The 15,199-nt window shown below is 41.3% G+C and overlaps 1 protein-coding gene across 3 annotated transcripts; it reads left to right on the top strand.

Annotated features, from left to right (window-relative positions):
- The first annotated feature begins 1,422 nt into the window (after positions 1-1,422).
- On the top strand, positions 1,423-13,634 carry LOC124384293 (corticotropin-releasing factor receptor 1). Of its 3 annotated transcripts, none has more exons than XM_046847026.1 (14): positions 1,439-1,916; positions 3,016-3,106; positions 3,613-3,657; positions 3,738-3,857; positions 5,735-5,820; positions 6,163-6,269; positions 10,060-10,180; positions 10,463-10,616; positions 10,993-11,053; positions 11,349-11,421; positions 11,554-11,639; positions 12,071-12,206; positions 12,872-12,913; positions 13,012-13,634. In XM_046847026.1, the coding sequence occupies exons 1-14, from the start codon at positions 1,896-1,898 to the stop codon at positions 13,150-13,152; spliced, it is 1,284 nt and encodes a 427-aa protein (XP_046702982.1). In that variant the 5' UTR covers positions 1,439-1,895; the 3' UTR covers positions 13,153-13,634. The 3 variants fall into 3 exon arrangements, with proteins under 3 accessions (XP_046702983.1, XP_046702982.1, XP_046702984.1); XM_046847028.1 differs by adding an exon at positions 9,697-9,805 and having other exon boundaries at positions 1,442-1,916; positions 3,016-3,657; positions 5,735-6,050; XM_046847027.1 differs by lacking the exons at positions 12,071-12,206; positions 12,872-12,913; positions 13,012-13,634 and adding an exon at positions 11,855-12,064 and having other exon boundaries at positions 1,423-1,916.
- Positions 13,635-15,199: the final 1,565 nt, after the last annotated feature.

Genomic DNA, 15,199 nt, shown 5'->3' on the forward strand with positions numbered 1-15,199 from the left:
ATCGGTAGGTAATGGGGTCCCATGTGGGATGGTACCCCATCAAGTATTCTTCACCCCTAGGGTATTCTAGAGCAGAAGTCCCCAATCGTTGGGTCGTGACCAGGGTTGCAAAGGGGCGGAAAATTCCGGTCAATTTCCAGAAACTTTCAATGGGAACTGAATTCACAGTGAATGTGATTGATGAATGTGCAGGTAGAAATTAGACTGAAATTGCATTAAATCTGGTTGTTTTTACCGAAATCATCCTGGAAGACTACATTTAACTTCCCTGTTATAGGCTAACCTTTAATGCAATTTCGTAAATTCCCAGTTTATTCCCATGAACTCCTATGAGAAGTTTTTTAATAACTTTATTAAACATATACTGTTTTTCAGACACATACATGTTTCTTCGGTGTCTACCGAATGGAACGTGTGGAAGATGGAGACCAATAGAGAGGTTGTGATTACACTGCCCACAGTCAAACAAGGAGGTGGAAAGCTTATTGGTTTGGGCTTGTTTTGGAGCAGGGAAAGTTTCGGAAAGTGAAAGGAATCCTCAACCAACACGGCTCCCATTTCACGGAGCAGTCCTAAATCCTATCGAGCTGCTCTGAACTGGATTGTAAAGAAATCCAAAACTAGTGAAGGCGACTTTTTTAGGAGTAAAGGTAAAGATTTGGAGAAATGAGCTGTCCAGGTTCTGAAATTGTGTAAAGCTGATGGTGGATGTACTTAATCTCCTACAGTTGGCATTTGATCACCATCACTGCACCTCAATAACGTTTAACTGTATTAAATGGACATTCGGTGGCACCCAGATGAGGAGAAGTTCCCTCTTGAGTCTTCTCTTTTGAGAACTGAAGCAAATTAAGCAAATATTTACTGCTTGATGAAAGATTTAGAAGGCTGCATTTAATCGCTGGTGCTGGATTTATTCTTTTTTTTCCTAATCTTCGTTAAACCTCTTTATGGATTATAGCGTATGGCGCTGTGAGGAACTGTGGTAGAATTTTGTTGATTTTGTGGAGATTTTTATGCAGATTCAGCATAAAAAAAATCACCCCAAAGGTGTTCGATAGGGTTTAAAACTCTAAGCCACTAAGATCCTGTTATTGTTATTGGGGTTCACGCTGTTCTTCTCCTCCTCCTCCTTCTTCTTCTTCTTCTCAATATTAGTAGCAGTTGGAGTAGTAGAAGAGTACTTTCTTCTACATCTTCTTCTAAGCCTACATCATTGATCATCATCATCATCATCTGCTAAATGTAATAATGTAATGATGTAAGTCATCATCATCATCCTCCTCTTCTTGCTCTTCTTCTTCTCCTAAGACTCGTATTATTCCTACTAGTAGTGGTGCTACTTTCTTCCTCTTCCTCCTATTATTATTATTATTATGATATAAATGAGATGTTTTCACCCCCAGGGTAAACACACAGCTGTGGGGGTTATTAGCGGTCAGCCCCGCCCACCCGCCTGCCAATCAAAGCCTCGCTCTGACCGTCCGGTTGCGAGAGTCGAGTGCGCGCGCGTGGGGACGTGATCTCCACTGGAAACCCTGCTGGACTTTAAAAAAAAACGGGAAGAAAAAGAAAGTTCTCGACATCTTCCTGTTGTAAACTTTCACGCGCCTTCACTCCGTGTCCCATGCACCACGGAATCCCATTTGGACATTTCTGCGTCTTTGGACACCGTAAGACTTCCTGCGTCTCGGTGCGTCGTGGACGAGACCATGGCGCGTTGTTCAGCTCGCGCGACAGCTCCACACGCGTGCATGGGCGCGCCCACGCTGGTTTTCCGTGCGCGTGGACGTGGGGCAGCTCTGTGAGTGGGACAGCTCAGAAGGTCCAGAGATGGACATTGCTTCTCCACGCTGGAGGTGCATGATGAACTGATTGAAAAAATCTGATCAAGGATGGAAATGTGGGTGCTAAAGGTAAGAAGAAGAAGGTTTTCTGGTGAACATCTGGATTGATTAATTAGTTAATTGAACAGGTGTGTGTGTGTGTTCTTATAAGGAGTTCCACTCTTCTGGGAAGATGTTACATTAGATTTCATGGAGATTTTCGTGAGAGTAAAGTCTGGTACTGATGTAGGTGAGAAGGTGAGGAACCCAGTGGTGCGGTCAGTGTGAAAAACTCTTCTCAATTGGGTTTAGAGATCTACAGCAGGAGAACTTCCACATCGTCCATCCCATTTAAAGCATATCTTAATGAGATTTGAGCACATGCTGGACCAGGTTTGATAAACAATTCATTTTAGTGCATCCAAAGACATGAGAGTCTTCAAGTTTTAGGTTTGAAGAAGAAGCACATCTGGATGGAAAAGTATTGGGACACCTGACCTTTTCCACCCAGATATGCTTCTTCTCCATATACATTTGTAAAGGTGCCAATACTTGTGCACACATAAAGTTCTTGAGCGTGTGATTGATACGTTCGAGCGAAAGTGTGTTGCATCCTCACGCATGCCTGCGCGACGTGACGTGACGAACGTGGTGTTGACATCAGGCTTGTCGTTACACGCAGACGCAGACGCAGACGCAGACGCCGAGTCCTCAGCTGTTGATTTTGGCTCAAGTGCAACTTCTTAAAATAGCAAATAACTCAGGAAAAGAGAGGGATGTGGGAACAAGTGAGAAAAAAGAGTGATATATTCTCTTTCAGCAACTCGTAACTCTCTCATTCTCTCTCTCTGTCTCTCTCTATGTCTTTGACTCTCCTCGTCTCTCTACCTCTATCCCTGTCTCTCTATCTCTCTCTGTCCCTATCTGTCTCTCTCTCCAGCTCTCTTTGTCACTATCTATCTCTTTCTCTATCTCTTCGTGTCCCTGTCTCTCTCTATCTCTTTCCGTCACTATCTGTCTCTATTTCTCTTGTTCTCGCTCTCTCTTTTTCTCTCTCTCTGTCTCATTTTTCCCTCTGTCTCTCCCCATCTCTTTCTCTATCTCTCTTTATCTGTCTCCCCTCATCTTTTGTTTCAATATGTCTCTCCATGATCTCTCTATCTGTCTGTCTTTTTTTTTTTTTTTTCAGGTCCTGTCTGTCTTGTCTTTCGTGGTTGTGAAGACGTCAGCTGATATCACCTGTGACGCTGTGCTAATGCTGGCTTCTGGAAACCACACATGTGTGTGTGTGTGTGTGTGTGTGTGTGTGTGTGTGTGTTAAAACATCTGTTCCTACAGTCCAGGCTGACCTTTGTAGAGCACACGGTGTGATGTGAAATGTCGCACTAAATGTTCTATTATATTAGCGATAGCTCTGATATCAGTAACGCTGACTAGCATGGCTAACTCGCTAAACAACTCATACTAGCTAGCGACGTAATAATGCAGTCAGGTTAAGGCCATTCCAGCTGTAGCACGTGGAACATCTGGAATGATCAGGCTGATAGCGAACGTGGAAAGTTAAAAAAGCTAGCGAACAAAAATAACTAGCCTAGCTAGCAAGTCTCCCAGCGTACAGATCTGTAGCCGCGGTGTAATGCTAGCTAGCCACATTTAAATCAGAAAGCAAGCTAACTGACATAGCGGATGGACTAATGGCTAACTCGCTAGCTAGTTAATATTTAGCTATAACGAGATCGAGGTTCTCTGTCCAAATGTGTGTTTGTCATCATTTTTTGTCCCCCAGTGAACCTTCCGGAAACTGCGAATCACTCGGACACGAATACCTCAGGTACGTGTAACGGTTACGCACGTCCTCTCACGTGGTGTCCGTGACGATACACTGTCAATCCTTCGCTGTGTGTTGTGTAGGTGTGTTTTGCAGGACGTCTATCGACGGCATCGGGACCTGCTGGCCACGTAGCGTAGCCGGGGACACGGTGTCACGTCCCTGTCCGGAGCTCCTCTACGGGGTCCGATACAACACCACCAGTAAGGAGAGTCTTTAAAGCATCACATATTATCAGCAGCAGCATTTCGGCTCGCTCGCACGTCCCGCTACCGATAGGCGCGACGATCCGAAAGTATCAGATCAACAGTATCGAAAGAATCGATTCTCGTGGTAAAATATCGCTCGCCCATAGGATTTATTTATTTTTATTTTTTTGGAATACTTTTGGTCTCACAGTGGATATGCAGCCTCTCGCTCTCATATTTCTTCTTCACTTCGCTGAACACTGTACACACACACACACACACACACACACACACACACACACAGTGTCCCTATTCACATACTCTGTGCCCTGTCTGAACCACTTTGTCTCGTCTGCGTGACTAGATTCGTAGATGTTCGACGTGATGTGCCGGAACCCGATTCTGAACACGAGAAACTTTCCTGTAACGTTAGCGGTGGTTGGAGTAGATGAAAGTTGGGCTGGTATGGAGTGTGTGTTTCCTGGGTTTTGGAATATTCAAACACAATTGGGGGGGGGGGGCAGAATGTGTATTCTGGTTTATTTTTACTCGAGTACTTTCATGAAGTCAGCATTCAGTACATATCTAGGCTGCGTGGCAGACATGCACAAAACACCTGTGTGTGTGTGTGTGTGTGTGTGTGTGTGTGTGTGTGTGTGTTTGTGTGTGTGATCAGAGCTATTCTTCACCTCTTTATTTAGTTTTACGAGCCATCAGTCACGCATAGTGATACACACACACACACACACACACACACACACACACACACACACACACACACACACAGTATTAAAAATAAAACAGAATCTATATGAAACATACCTTTTACAACCACTAGGGACACTGTAACTATACTTCACTACTCTTTTGAATTCTGATTGGTCAGAGATTTAGCATTGTCTGGAAGGAGTCTCCAGTGCCAGTCCCCCGCTACAGTGTCTATCATTGGAAAGGAATCACCAGGGAGAAGATTTTATTCAGGGGGTAACATCTGGGAAGTAGCACAGCTGGCCTGCATTTCAGTTTGCGTCTCGTTCTCTGGACAAACGCTGAGTCTCTTGGCATCTTTTGCATCTTTTTTAATGCAAGCTGTAGAAAGTTTTTATCCAGATGTGGAATTAGCATTTTTATCCAGATGTGGAATGTTCATATGCAGCAAGTTGTGGAATCTGAAGATGTATACCTATGTGTAATGAAAGTTTTTATTCAGATATGAAATTTGCATCTTTATGCAGATGTGGAATTGGATCTTTATACAGATGTGGAATTAGCAAAAAAATATAATACATTATCCATATGTGGAATTTCCGATCATGATCCAGATGTGAAATTTGCTGTAGCCAGTTGTGGAATTTGCATCTTTTTAAAATCAGTTGTAGAATCTGTATTTTTTTATGCAGATGTGAAACTTGCATCTTTATCCAGATATGAAATTTGCATCTGTAGCCAGTTGTGGAATTTGCATCCTTTTTTATTCAGTTGCAGAATCGGTATTTTTATCCAGATGTGGAATTTGCATTTTTATCCAGATGTGAAATGTTAAAAAATAAATAAAAATTAATCCAGATGTTGAATTTGCATCTTTATCCAGATGTGAAATTTGCATCTGTAGCCTCTTGTGGAATTTGCATCCTTTTTATTAAGTTGTAGAATCAGTATTTTCATCCAGATGTGAAATTTGCATCCTTTTTTTATTCAGTCAAATTTGCGTCTTTATACAGATACAAAATGAACATTTTATTCAGATGTGGAATTCCGGAACTTTCGAATTCAGGATCGTTGATGATTTTCTCATAACGTACACCGATTCTAACATCATAACATAATTTAACAAGGACAAACGATTGCCAATTAATCGAAAATTGTTCCGCTTTTTTTTTGGTCTTCTGTAGATCAAATCTTCCGGAAGTGTCTGGCCAACGGGACCTGGGCTTCCAAAAGTGACTACACCCAGTGCAAAGCTATTCTCAGTGTGCAGGTAATGTGAGGTCCACACACTGTGAAAGACCAATCACTTTGAAAAAAAACAAGCGTTCGGGAATGGCGCAACGGTGCACCTCTCAACCATCTCAAGAACTGAAGTACCAGCTGAAGAACGTGAGGTTGGAGAAGGTTTTGTGGGCATTCGGCCCCAACCGCACGTGCAGTGTGTGGTAGCTTAATCCTTACTGTCCCTACAGTGAAGCATGGTGGTGGCAGCGTGACGCTGTGAGACGCTGCTAAATCCTGCTCTTTTTGAAAATTGCAATCCAAGAGCATCATTTAACCAACCTGAACATGTGTGTGTGTGTGTGTGTGTGTGTGTGTGTGTGTGTTGCAGAGAAAAAGCAGGCTGCATTATCAAATTGTGGTCATCATTAACTACCTGGGTCACTGCCTGTCTCTCTTCACCCTCTTCATCGCCTTCATCATCTTCCTACGCCTCAGGTACGGCTGTTGGAAATGTTCTTTTCGAGGACCTGCTCCAGGTCCAGCTGGTCATGTTCAATGTCTCATGTTTTCACGTTTCGTGGGTCACGTTTCACAAAATTTTCAAGATTTTCACTCTTCAGATTTGACACGAATCTGGGTCACGTTTCAAGTTTTGGGTTCCAAGTTTTTGATTGGACTCTTTGAATTTGACTCGTTTTATTTTCACGTTTTGACGCTTCAAATGTTTGACCTTGAAAGTTTCCCGATTCCTGTTTCACTTTTCAAATCTTACGCTTCACGTTTTTACGTTTCATAGTTTCAACCTTGTTCTGTTTCTCTCGTACTGGTTTTATCAGTAAAGGTATTTTTAAGTCAGTTTTATTTCCGAGGCAGAGCGCGAGGCTAAAAAAAAAGGTACTTTATGAACGGATGCCTCAGGGATCAAGTGGAATGAAACCGAACTGCAGCAGAGGAAAAACCAATTCTATTCTAATTAAAACAAACAAACAACAAAACTACAGTTCAGTTTCATTTTTGTCAGGTTTATAGAAGGTACGTGGAAATGAAATGAAAACGGACCGAGAATAGAGTTCATATAGGGTTTATATAGAGTTCATATAGAGTTTATATAGTGTTCATATATAGCTCATATCTGGTTCATATATATAGTTTATATAGAGTTCATATATCACTCAGAAAGGGTTCATAATGAGTTTATATAGAGTTCATAAAGAGGTTATGTCCAGTTCATATATAGTTCATACAGAGTTCATAAAGAGTTTATATAAGTTTATATCTGATTCAAATAGATTTCATATAGAGTTAGTATCCGATTCATATATAGTTTGTAAAGGGTTCATAAAGGGTTTAATTAGAGTTCATATCTGTTTCATATACAGTTCATGTAGAGTTCATATTCGGTTCGTATAGAGTTTATACAGAGTTCATGTCCGGTTCATAGAGTTTGTAAATATGTAATATGTAAACATATGTAAAGTGAATAAATATAAAGTCAGTAACAGTGCATAAAGGGTTTATTTAAAGTTCATATCTGTTTAATATACAGTTCTTGTAGAGTTCATGTCCGGTTCATACAGAGTTTATAAAGGGTTTATATAGAGTTAATGAAGGGTTTATATAAAGTTTATATCTGATTCATATGGAGTTCATATAGAGTTCATATAGAGTTCATATAGAGTTCATATAGGGTTCATATAGGGTTCATATAGAGTTTGTATCCAATTGATATATAGTTCGTATAGGGTTCATAAAGACTTTATATAAAGTTCATATACAGTACATGTAGAGTTCATATTCGGTTCATATAGAGTTCATACAGAGTTCATGTCCGATTCATAGAGAGTTTATAAAGGGTTTATATAGAGTTTATTAAGGGTTTATATAAAGTTCATATCCGATTCATATGGAGTTCATATACAGTTCATATAGAGTTCATATAGGGTTCATATAGAGTTAGTATCCGATTTATATATAGTTCGTATAGGGTTCATAAAAGGTTTATTTAGAGTTCATATCTGTTTATTATACAGTTCTTATAGAGTTCATGTCCGGATCATACAAAGTTTATAAAGGGTTTATATAAAGTTCATATCCAATTCATATTGAGTTCATATACAGTTCATATAGGGTTCATATAAAGTTTGTATCCGATTCCTGTATAGTTCGTATAGGGTTCATAAAAGGTTTATATAGAGTTCATATCCGGTTCATATACAGTACATGTCAAGTTTATATTTGGTTCATATAGAGTTTATATACGGTTCATATACAGAATTATTTAGAGTTCATATAGGATTCGTATGCATTACACTGTATATTACAGCTATAATGAAGGTTTGAATGACGTATATCATGATGCTCATTTCTTCTCTCTCGCTCTCTCTCTCTCTCTCTCTCTCTCTCTCTCTCTCTCTCTCTCTCTCTGTTTTTCTCTCTCCATCACGTCCCTGCTGCTTTTTTGTTAAAACTAGGACACACGTTAGTGCAGCATTACAGAATAACAATAACAGTTCATTCTCAGGCCACAATAGCACAGCATGTGTGTGTGTGTGTGTGTGTGTGTGTGTGTGTGTGTGTGTGTGTGTGTGTGTGTGTGTGTGTGTGTGTGTGTGTGTGTGTGTGTGTGTGTGGTGGGGTTGTAAAGTGTGTATGAGTGCACACACTGGGGGATCCAAAAACTTAATCCAGCACCAGAATAAATGAATAGTATATAAAAAATTTTGGGACTTTTAAACTCATAGATATAGAGAGTGATTAAAATTAAATCCCCTCCCCCCCCCCGGACTTAACTAAACATCCTGTGTCCATGAGTTTAGGTCGATTGATGCAGTGATGTCGTAGTTACTTATACATATGCAGGTTGGGAGATGCCACGGTGCATTCGTACCTGTCGTGTTATATTCTGGATCTCGATCTAGAACCTCAAACAGCATATGTTAATATGAGTCACAAGCGACCCGGTTTGTTTTATGGTTTAATTCTGTTTCTGCTTGTAAACACTTTATACCGTGTCACCGGATGTTGTAACAGCTGTCCTGCTCCGTCTGTGCCAACACGAACAATTTGTTTTGGGGCTTTTAAAAGACTTTTATTGGCGTCTTAAAGGGGATCGAGATGCCCGGCACGTTCCCCTGTCAGCGCGGCAACCAGCAGTTAATTAAACAAATCCATGTGCAGACGAATCACCTTGCAGCGTAAATAAACAATATGAACGAAAGAGCTCCACTCTTCTGGGAAGACGTTCCTCTAGATTAGAGAGAGATCGGTGCTTGCAGGTGACGTGAGGAGGCCTGGGGTGCAGTCAGCATGAAAATAATTCATCCCAAAGGGGTTCAGGAGATCTTTCACATCTTGAAACTTAATGGAAAGCATATCTTCATGGAGATGTCGTTCCGGATCAGGGTCGGGTCTCCCGGGTTCAAGCGAAGGGAAAATTTCATGGTTCCGGGGTTTTCATTTTTTGAGGTTTCGAATCGCGACTAAATTTTATCTAAAGCTAAATATTTAACATACTAATAATATAGTATACAGGTAAAACTGTAAATAAAAAAATTATAATATATTATTATTTGTATTTTTATTATTCATATATTTAAATATTTCATATTTAAATATTCAAAATACATATAAAGGAATTACAATTTGGTTTATTTATTTATTTATTTTTAGTTATAGTCACAACTTTGCAGTTTTTAGTTTAGTTTTTTTTTGTTTTAAGTTTGAGTTCCTGGCTGACATTTTAAGAGCCACTCTCGTCTCGTCCATCACGTCCCCACAGGATGGAGGCGGCTTTTTAATAATAAATAAATAAATATGCAATATAAATACAGTCGGAGGAGAGAGAAAAGTGCTCTGGATACAGAGTGTGTGTGTGTGTGTGTGTGTGTGTGTGTGTGTTGTGTGTGACTGGGATTATTTTTAGTGTGAGTTCTTGTGTGACGTGCTGGAAAAGAACTTCTGCAAGCGTCAGACTGCAGTTAGATGCACAGAGGCTTCCAGATGTGCTTCTTCAAAGGACGTCTTTGGATGAGGTAGCATGGGATTTTCTATTGGGATGAATGTCAATGCTGACTGCACCCCAGACCTTCTCACTTCACCTACATCAGTACCATAAATCTCCACAGGCACACTCCAAAATCCAGTGGAACATCTCCCCAGAATAAGGGTGAATTACATTTGTAATGGGATGTTCAGAAAGACACACACACACCAGTCCTAATTCTCAGGTGTCTATATAGTGTATGATGTAATCATTCAGGGTTCTCTTTCTCTTTCGCCGTGTCAGGAGCATCCGCTGCCTGAGAAACATCATCCACTGGAACCTGATCTCCGCCTTCATCCTGCGAAACGCGACCTGGTTCATCGTCCAGCTCACCATGAGCCCCGTCGTGCACGAGAGCAACGTGGTGAGACGACCGAGAACCATTGTTTGGTCCTTCCTGGTATTTTTCCTTTTAAGATCAGGACGTAGATTGTGACTGAGTATAAAAGCGATTGATATTTAATGTTTATTTATTATTTATCGATCGCTGATCACTGCGCTCTGGAGTCCGCAGACGAGACGTTCGGTCTGGCGGGATCCGAAACGTCGCTCAGTATTAACCGCATCGCCGATGAAGCCATGTCTTTTTATGAACTTTCACAAAATCTCCTCCCTCTTTCTGTCTATTCCTCTATCCCTCTCGAAGCCCTGGTGCCGTCTAGTGACGACGGCATATAATTACTTCCACATGGCCAATTTCTTCTGGATGTTCGGCGAGGGCTGCTATCTCCACACGGCCATCGTGCTCACCTACTCCACCGACAAGCTCAAGAAATGGATGTTCATCTGCATCGGATGGTGTACGTTCCCCCTCTCCTAATTCCGCCTCCTGGATCAGTTCAAAAGCTCAGATCTTCTGGGAAGATGTTCAGATTTTTGTGGATTCGTTCAGCCACAAGGGTGACATTAAAGGGTGAAAACATTCACCTCAAAAGGGTTTATAGCTCTAAAGCAGATCGGCAACATCTTCCCAGTTCATCCCAAAGGGTTTAGAGCTCTGTAGCTGTTTGAGATGAATTCATGGTAACCTCAAAAATCTTCATGGAATACACATGAGTGGGAAAGTCAGATGTCCAAATACTTTTGTCCAAACATGTTTAGCATTGTTCGTTTCACATTTGTCCTGGTCAAAGGTTCAAAATCAGGAATCATAAATATATTTTCCTGTGCGATTAGGTGTTCCATTCCCTATTATTTTGTCCTGGGCCATTGGGAAGCTGTACTACGACAACGAGAAGTAAGTGTGTGTGTGTGTGTGTGTGTGTGTGTGTGTGCTAGAATACCTTGTGTAACACTACTGTAAATACACAACCATACAATCTATTTATATATAACTGCTCAGAACTGCTCAACAGTCCTGGGTTTTCTTTGTTGCGTTTTTCTGTTTATTTGTTTCTATATGAATAAATATACATGTATATATTCACCGTTTTTCACATTTTCTTTGCAAATCTTTTTTTTTTTTCAACTTTCTTTCCCGTCATAAATTCATCAACATTTCTTGCCTTCTTTTTTTTTTTTTCAAATATCAGGTGTTGGTTCGGGAAGAGAGCCGGCATATACACGGACTACATCTACCAGGGCCCCATGATTCTTGTACTTATGGTGAGAACACAATTTAATGTTAATTTTATACACCTATATATAGTAAATATATATTTCATTATATTGTATTTCCTTCGCCCAGTGGACTGAAAGTCACATATCAAATAAAGAAATTCATTTTTTTTCCCACAGATCAATTTTGTGTTCCTCTTCAACATAGTACGGATCCTCATGACCAAACTCCGAGCCTCCACCACATCGGAAACCATCCAGTACAGGTACGCACGGTCCCGAGTTACGCAAATACCCTATTAGTCAATTTAAACCTTACACTGACGTACATCATGTGGCCAAAATAATTGGAACACCTGACATTTTTCTTAACCTTGGAGGCACACAGTTATGTAGGATGTTAATGCTGAGGGCATGACATTTTCCATTAACATGAAGTAGGAGACCCTGTTCCAACATGACATTTGTGCACAAACAACAGGTTCATGAAGATCTGCTTTTCATTGGTTGGACAATGTGGAAGATCTGGCGATGATGCACCCCAGGCCGCCTCCTACACCAGTACCTCATTTTACGAACACCCTCGTGGAAATAGGATGTTCGAGAAGATTTACAGACCAACCTTTGGCCATGTAGTGTATGTTTTTTTAAAGAATGTAAGAATTTTTTTTTTTACTCAATAAACTCGAATCTGCAGGAAGGCGGTGAAGGCCACGCTGGTGTTACTGCCTCTGCTCGGGATCACATACATGCTGTTCTTCGTGAACCCGGGAGAGGACGAGATCTCGCAGGTCGTCTTCATCTACTTCAATTCCTTCCTTCAGTCCTTTCAGGTAAGTCCTTTAGCTAGCTGAGCTGGAAATGAAGCGAGGGGGGGTTCAGTAGCTCTGGAAGTGGAACGGATGCTGGGAGATAAAAAAAAAAAAAATCGCCCAAATTACCGCATCCGGTCACTGATTTTTAATTTTGTATAAATAAAGACATAATTAACACTGTAACTGCATTACACAGGAAGGGACAACAGTCTGGAGTGATGTGTGTGTGTGTGTGTGTGAGAAAGCAGAATTTGGCCTGGATCTTAGGTTTCTGTCTCTGAAGTTCTTGCATGTTCATTTTTGTTTCTACATAAATCTATAAATGAGGAAAGGAGCTTGAAGGAGAACAGCTTTACACACTTTCAGCACCTGGACAGTTCTTTTCTCGCCTTCACTAGTTGGAGGTTTCATTCTCGTTCATTCCAGAGCAGTTCAATAGGATTTAGGTGCAGTGACTGGGTAAGGTCTTTCCATGATTAGATATCACTCCAGACGACTGTTTGCTCTCTAAATAATGCGTACGGAGCTCAGACGTATTCAACATTTCGAGTTCATCGTCTCGAAAACCAGATAAGACCAGAAAAGATGCTACACTTTTCACAGCCTTGCTGCCAGAACTGTTTTTAGAGAAACGACCTGTTGATGATTGCTGCTTTTTAAAGCCGATTTCTTCACGTTTTCAGGGCTTCTTCGTGTCCGTGTTCTACTGTTTTCTAAACAGCGAGGTAAGCGAGACACCATGTAGCGTTCTGATTGTAGCGTTCTGAAGTTAAACTCTTCATGTGGATTAATGCTAGGCATGTGTGTTTGTTTTTGTGAGCAGGTACGCTCTGCGGTCCGGAAACGTTGGCACCGCTGGCAGGACCACCATTCCGTCCGTGTCCGGGTCGCCAGGGCAATGTCCATTCCCACCTCGCCTTCGCGCCTCAGCTTCCACAGCATCAAACAGTCCACCTCAGTCTGACAATTTAAAAAGCAGAAAACGAACCTGGAGGGGGAAAAAAGGCAGACGCTCTGTGTGACAGCGTCTGGACAACTACGGATGCTACAAACGAATGCAGGACTTTACTCACGTGTTGGCAGCATGTTTTTCCAAAGACTCATAAGAATCATTTACTTCTAGTTGGACACTAGATGGGTGACCAGCTAGCATTGCTGACTGACTAGCTTCCAAATTCAGCTAATTGTTTCCACAGGTTAGCTGCAAGGGTTAGCTCGTCCTACAGCAGAATTAGCGTCATAGTTTCTGAATGTAGACACGTTTCCTGACTTTTGCTAGCTTAGCGTGGATGCCTGTGTCCGTTTCATATCCGCTAGCGTTTTATTCTTCCTTCCTTTTGACATTTGCTAGTTTTGTTTTAAAAATCAATTCGCAGCTAGCCGGCTAGCTAATACATGTCACATGGGACGTTGTTGAACGACCGATTAAAGATTTCCCGTGTGAAATAATTGTCTTTTTTCTTCTCGTTCACTTTTCAACCGGCCTGAGGACACACCACATGCAGCTATCAATGTGTAGCGTAACTCAGAAGCTTCTCAACCAACCCCCGGAGTTAAATCAGGACCCATTAGGACGCAGTTTGGCCACAAATTTTTGCCCTGTAAAATTTCCTCTCTAATGACCTTTGCTTGATTGTGTACATCCAGGGCATCCAAAAGTCATCCTTTTTATCTTCTGGGGAATTTTTATTTTTTATTACTTGGCCGCAGAGTAGCTTTGCAGACCAACAGCATTCCACCCCCTGCATCCACAGCTGAACAAACATTCGCCTCCTCAGGTTCATGGGGCTAAACGCTAATCCATGAGATCATTGCTAGCATAAACAGGACTTCCTTAAAGGGATATTCCAGGGCTCACACTGAAATTATTTTTTTCATGTCTATGTATTATGTTCTTGTATCAGCTCCAAATGCTCTCAGGTGGACATGGAAGATGTTTGGTGTCTAAGAGTGTGTCTTCAAGGGGACTTTCAAGGGAGGTGTTTATAGTAAAGGAGCTGTATGTCCCCCAACAGTGCTATTAAACTGGTAAAACCAGTAGAACTTCCATGCACACAAACACACCAATGTCAGTGTGGTACCATAAAAGCAAAGGAATCCCCAAACCATGATGCTTCCTCCACCAGGCTTCATAGTTTTGTTGTTGCTGTCTGTATTGGGTATTTGTATCAAATTCAAATAACTAGAACATTGAGGACCATCCACATGGTCTTGAATGTGTGACGTGTAGCTCCCGGCGTGAATCATGGTGGTGGGAGCATCGTGGTTTGGAGATCCTTCGCCTGCAATCGTATAAAGAGGAAGGGATCCCAGAACAAATCCACATCTGAGGTGAGGAACCCATACCTTTGGCCACACAATGTATTTGTCTGAATGTCCATCTAGGAGTTTTACTGAGAGTAACCTTGACCACCAGAGATCGCTGTTATAGCTTAAGGTCTGTGTTTGGTGTAGTGAGTACCTTGTCCTTCCACAATGAAGAGGTTTTTTTTTGTTTTGAATTATAAGCGTATACCTTTAGGACCAAAATAATATATTGAGGGTGAGATGTTCATGAGATGTTCATGAGATCTTCATTTATTTCCCTCAGTGGAATTCTTTTAACCCAGTTGATTAGCTATCATCTGGTGTTCCTTCATTGCCTCCCTCATAGGAACCAGACTCCTTTAGAAGAACCAGACTTTTTCAGAGGCTCCTTCAGAGGAACCAGACTCCTTCAGAGACTCCTTCAGAGAAAACAAACTCCTTTAGAAGAGCCAGACATTTTCAGAGGCTCCTTCAGAGGAACCAGACTCCTTCAGAGGAACCAGACTCCTTTAGAGGCTCCTTCAGAAGATCCAGACTCCTTCAGAGACTCGGGTTGAAAGGATCTTCTGAAGAGAGAGTCCTGGGATCAGCTCAAGGCCGTCTTTATGATCACAGCAGTAATTATGGGGTTTCCAGTTAAGATCTAAAATGAAGCAGAGTGTCGCCTGTTCTTTTGGGTGTATTTTGAAAATCTAGAAGGAGAT

Source organism: Silurus meridionalis, chromosome 4, assembly GCF_014805685.1.
Source record: "Silurus meridionalis isolate SWU-2019-XX chromosome 4, ASM1480568v1, whole genome shotgun sequence".
In the NCBI taxonomy this organism is placed as follows: Eukaryota; Metazoa; Chordata; class Actinopteri; order Siluriformes; family Siluridae; genus Silurus; species Silurus meridionalis.

Coding starts and splice junctions, on each gene's coding strand:
- LOC124384293 (XM_046847026.1), top strand. CDS start 1,896: ATGGAAATGTGGGTGCTAAAG. Junction 6,270..10,059: donor ATCATCTTCCTACGCCTCAG/GTACGGCTGTTG, acceptor TCGCCGTGTCAG/GAGCATCCGCTGCCTGAGAA. Junction 11,422..11,553: donor CCATGATTCTTGTACTTATG/GTGAGAACACAA, acceptor TTTTTCCCACAG/ATCAATTTTGTGTTCCTCTT.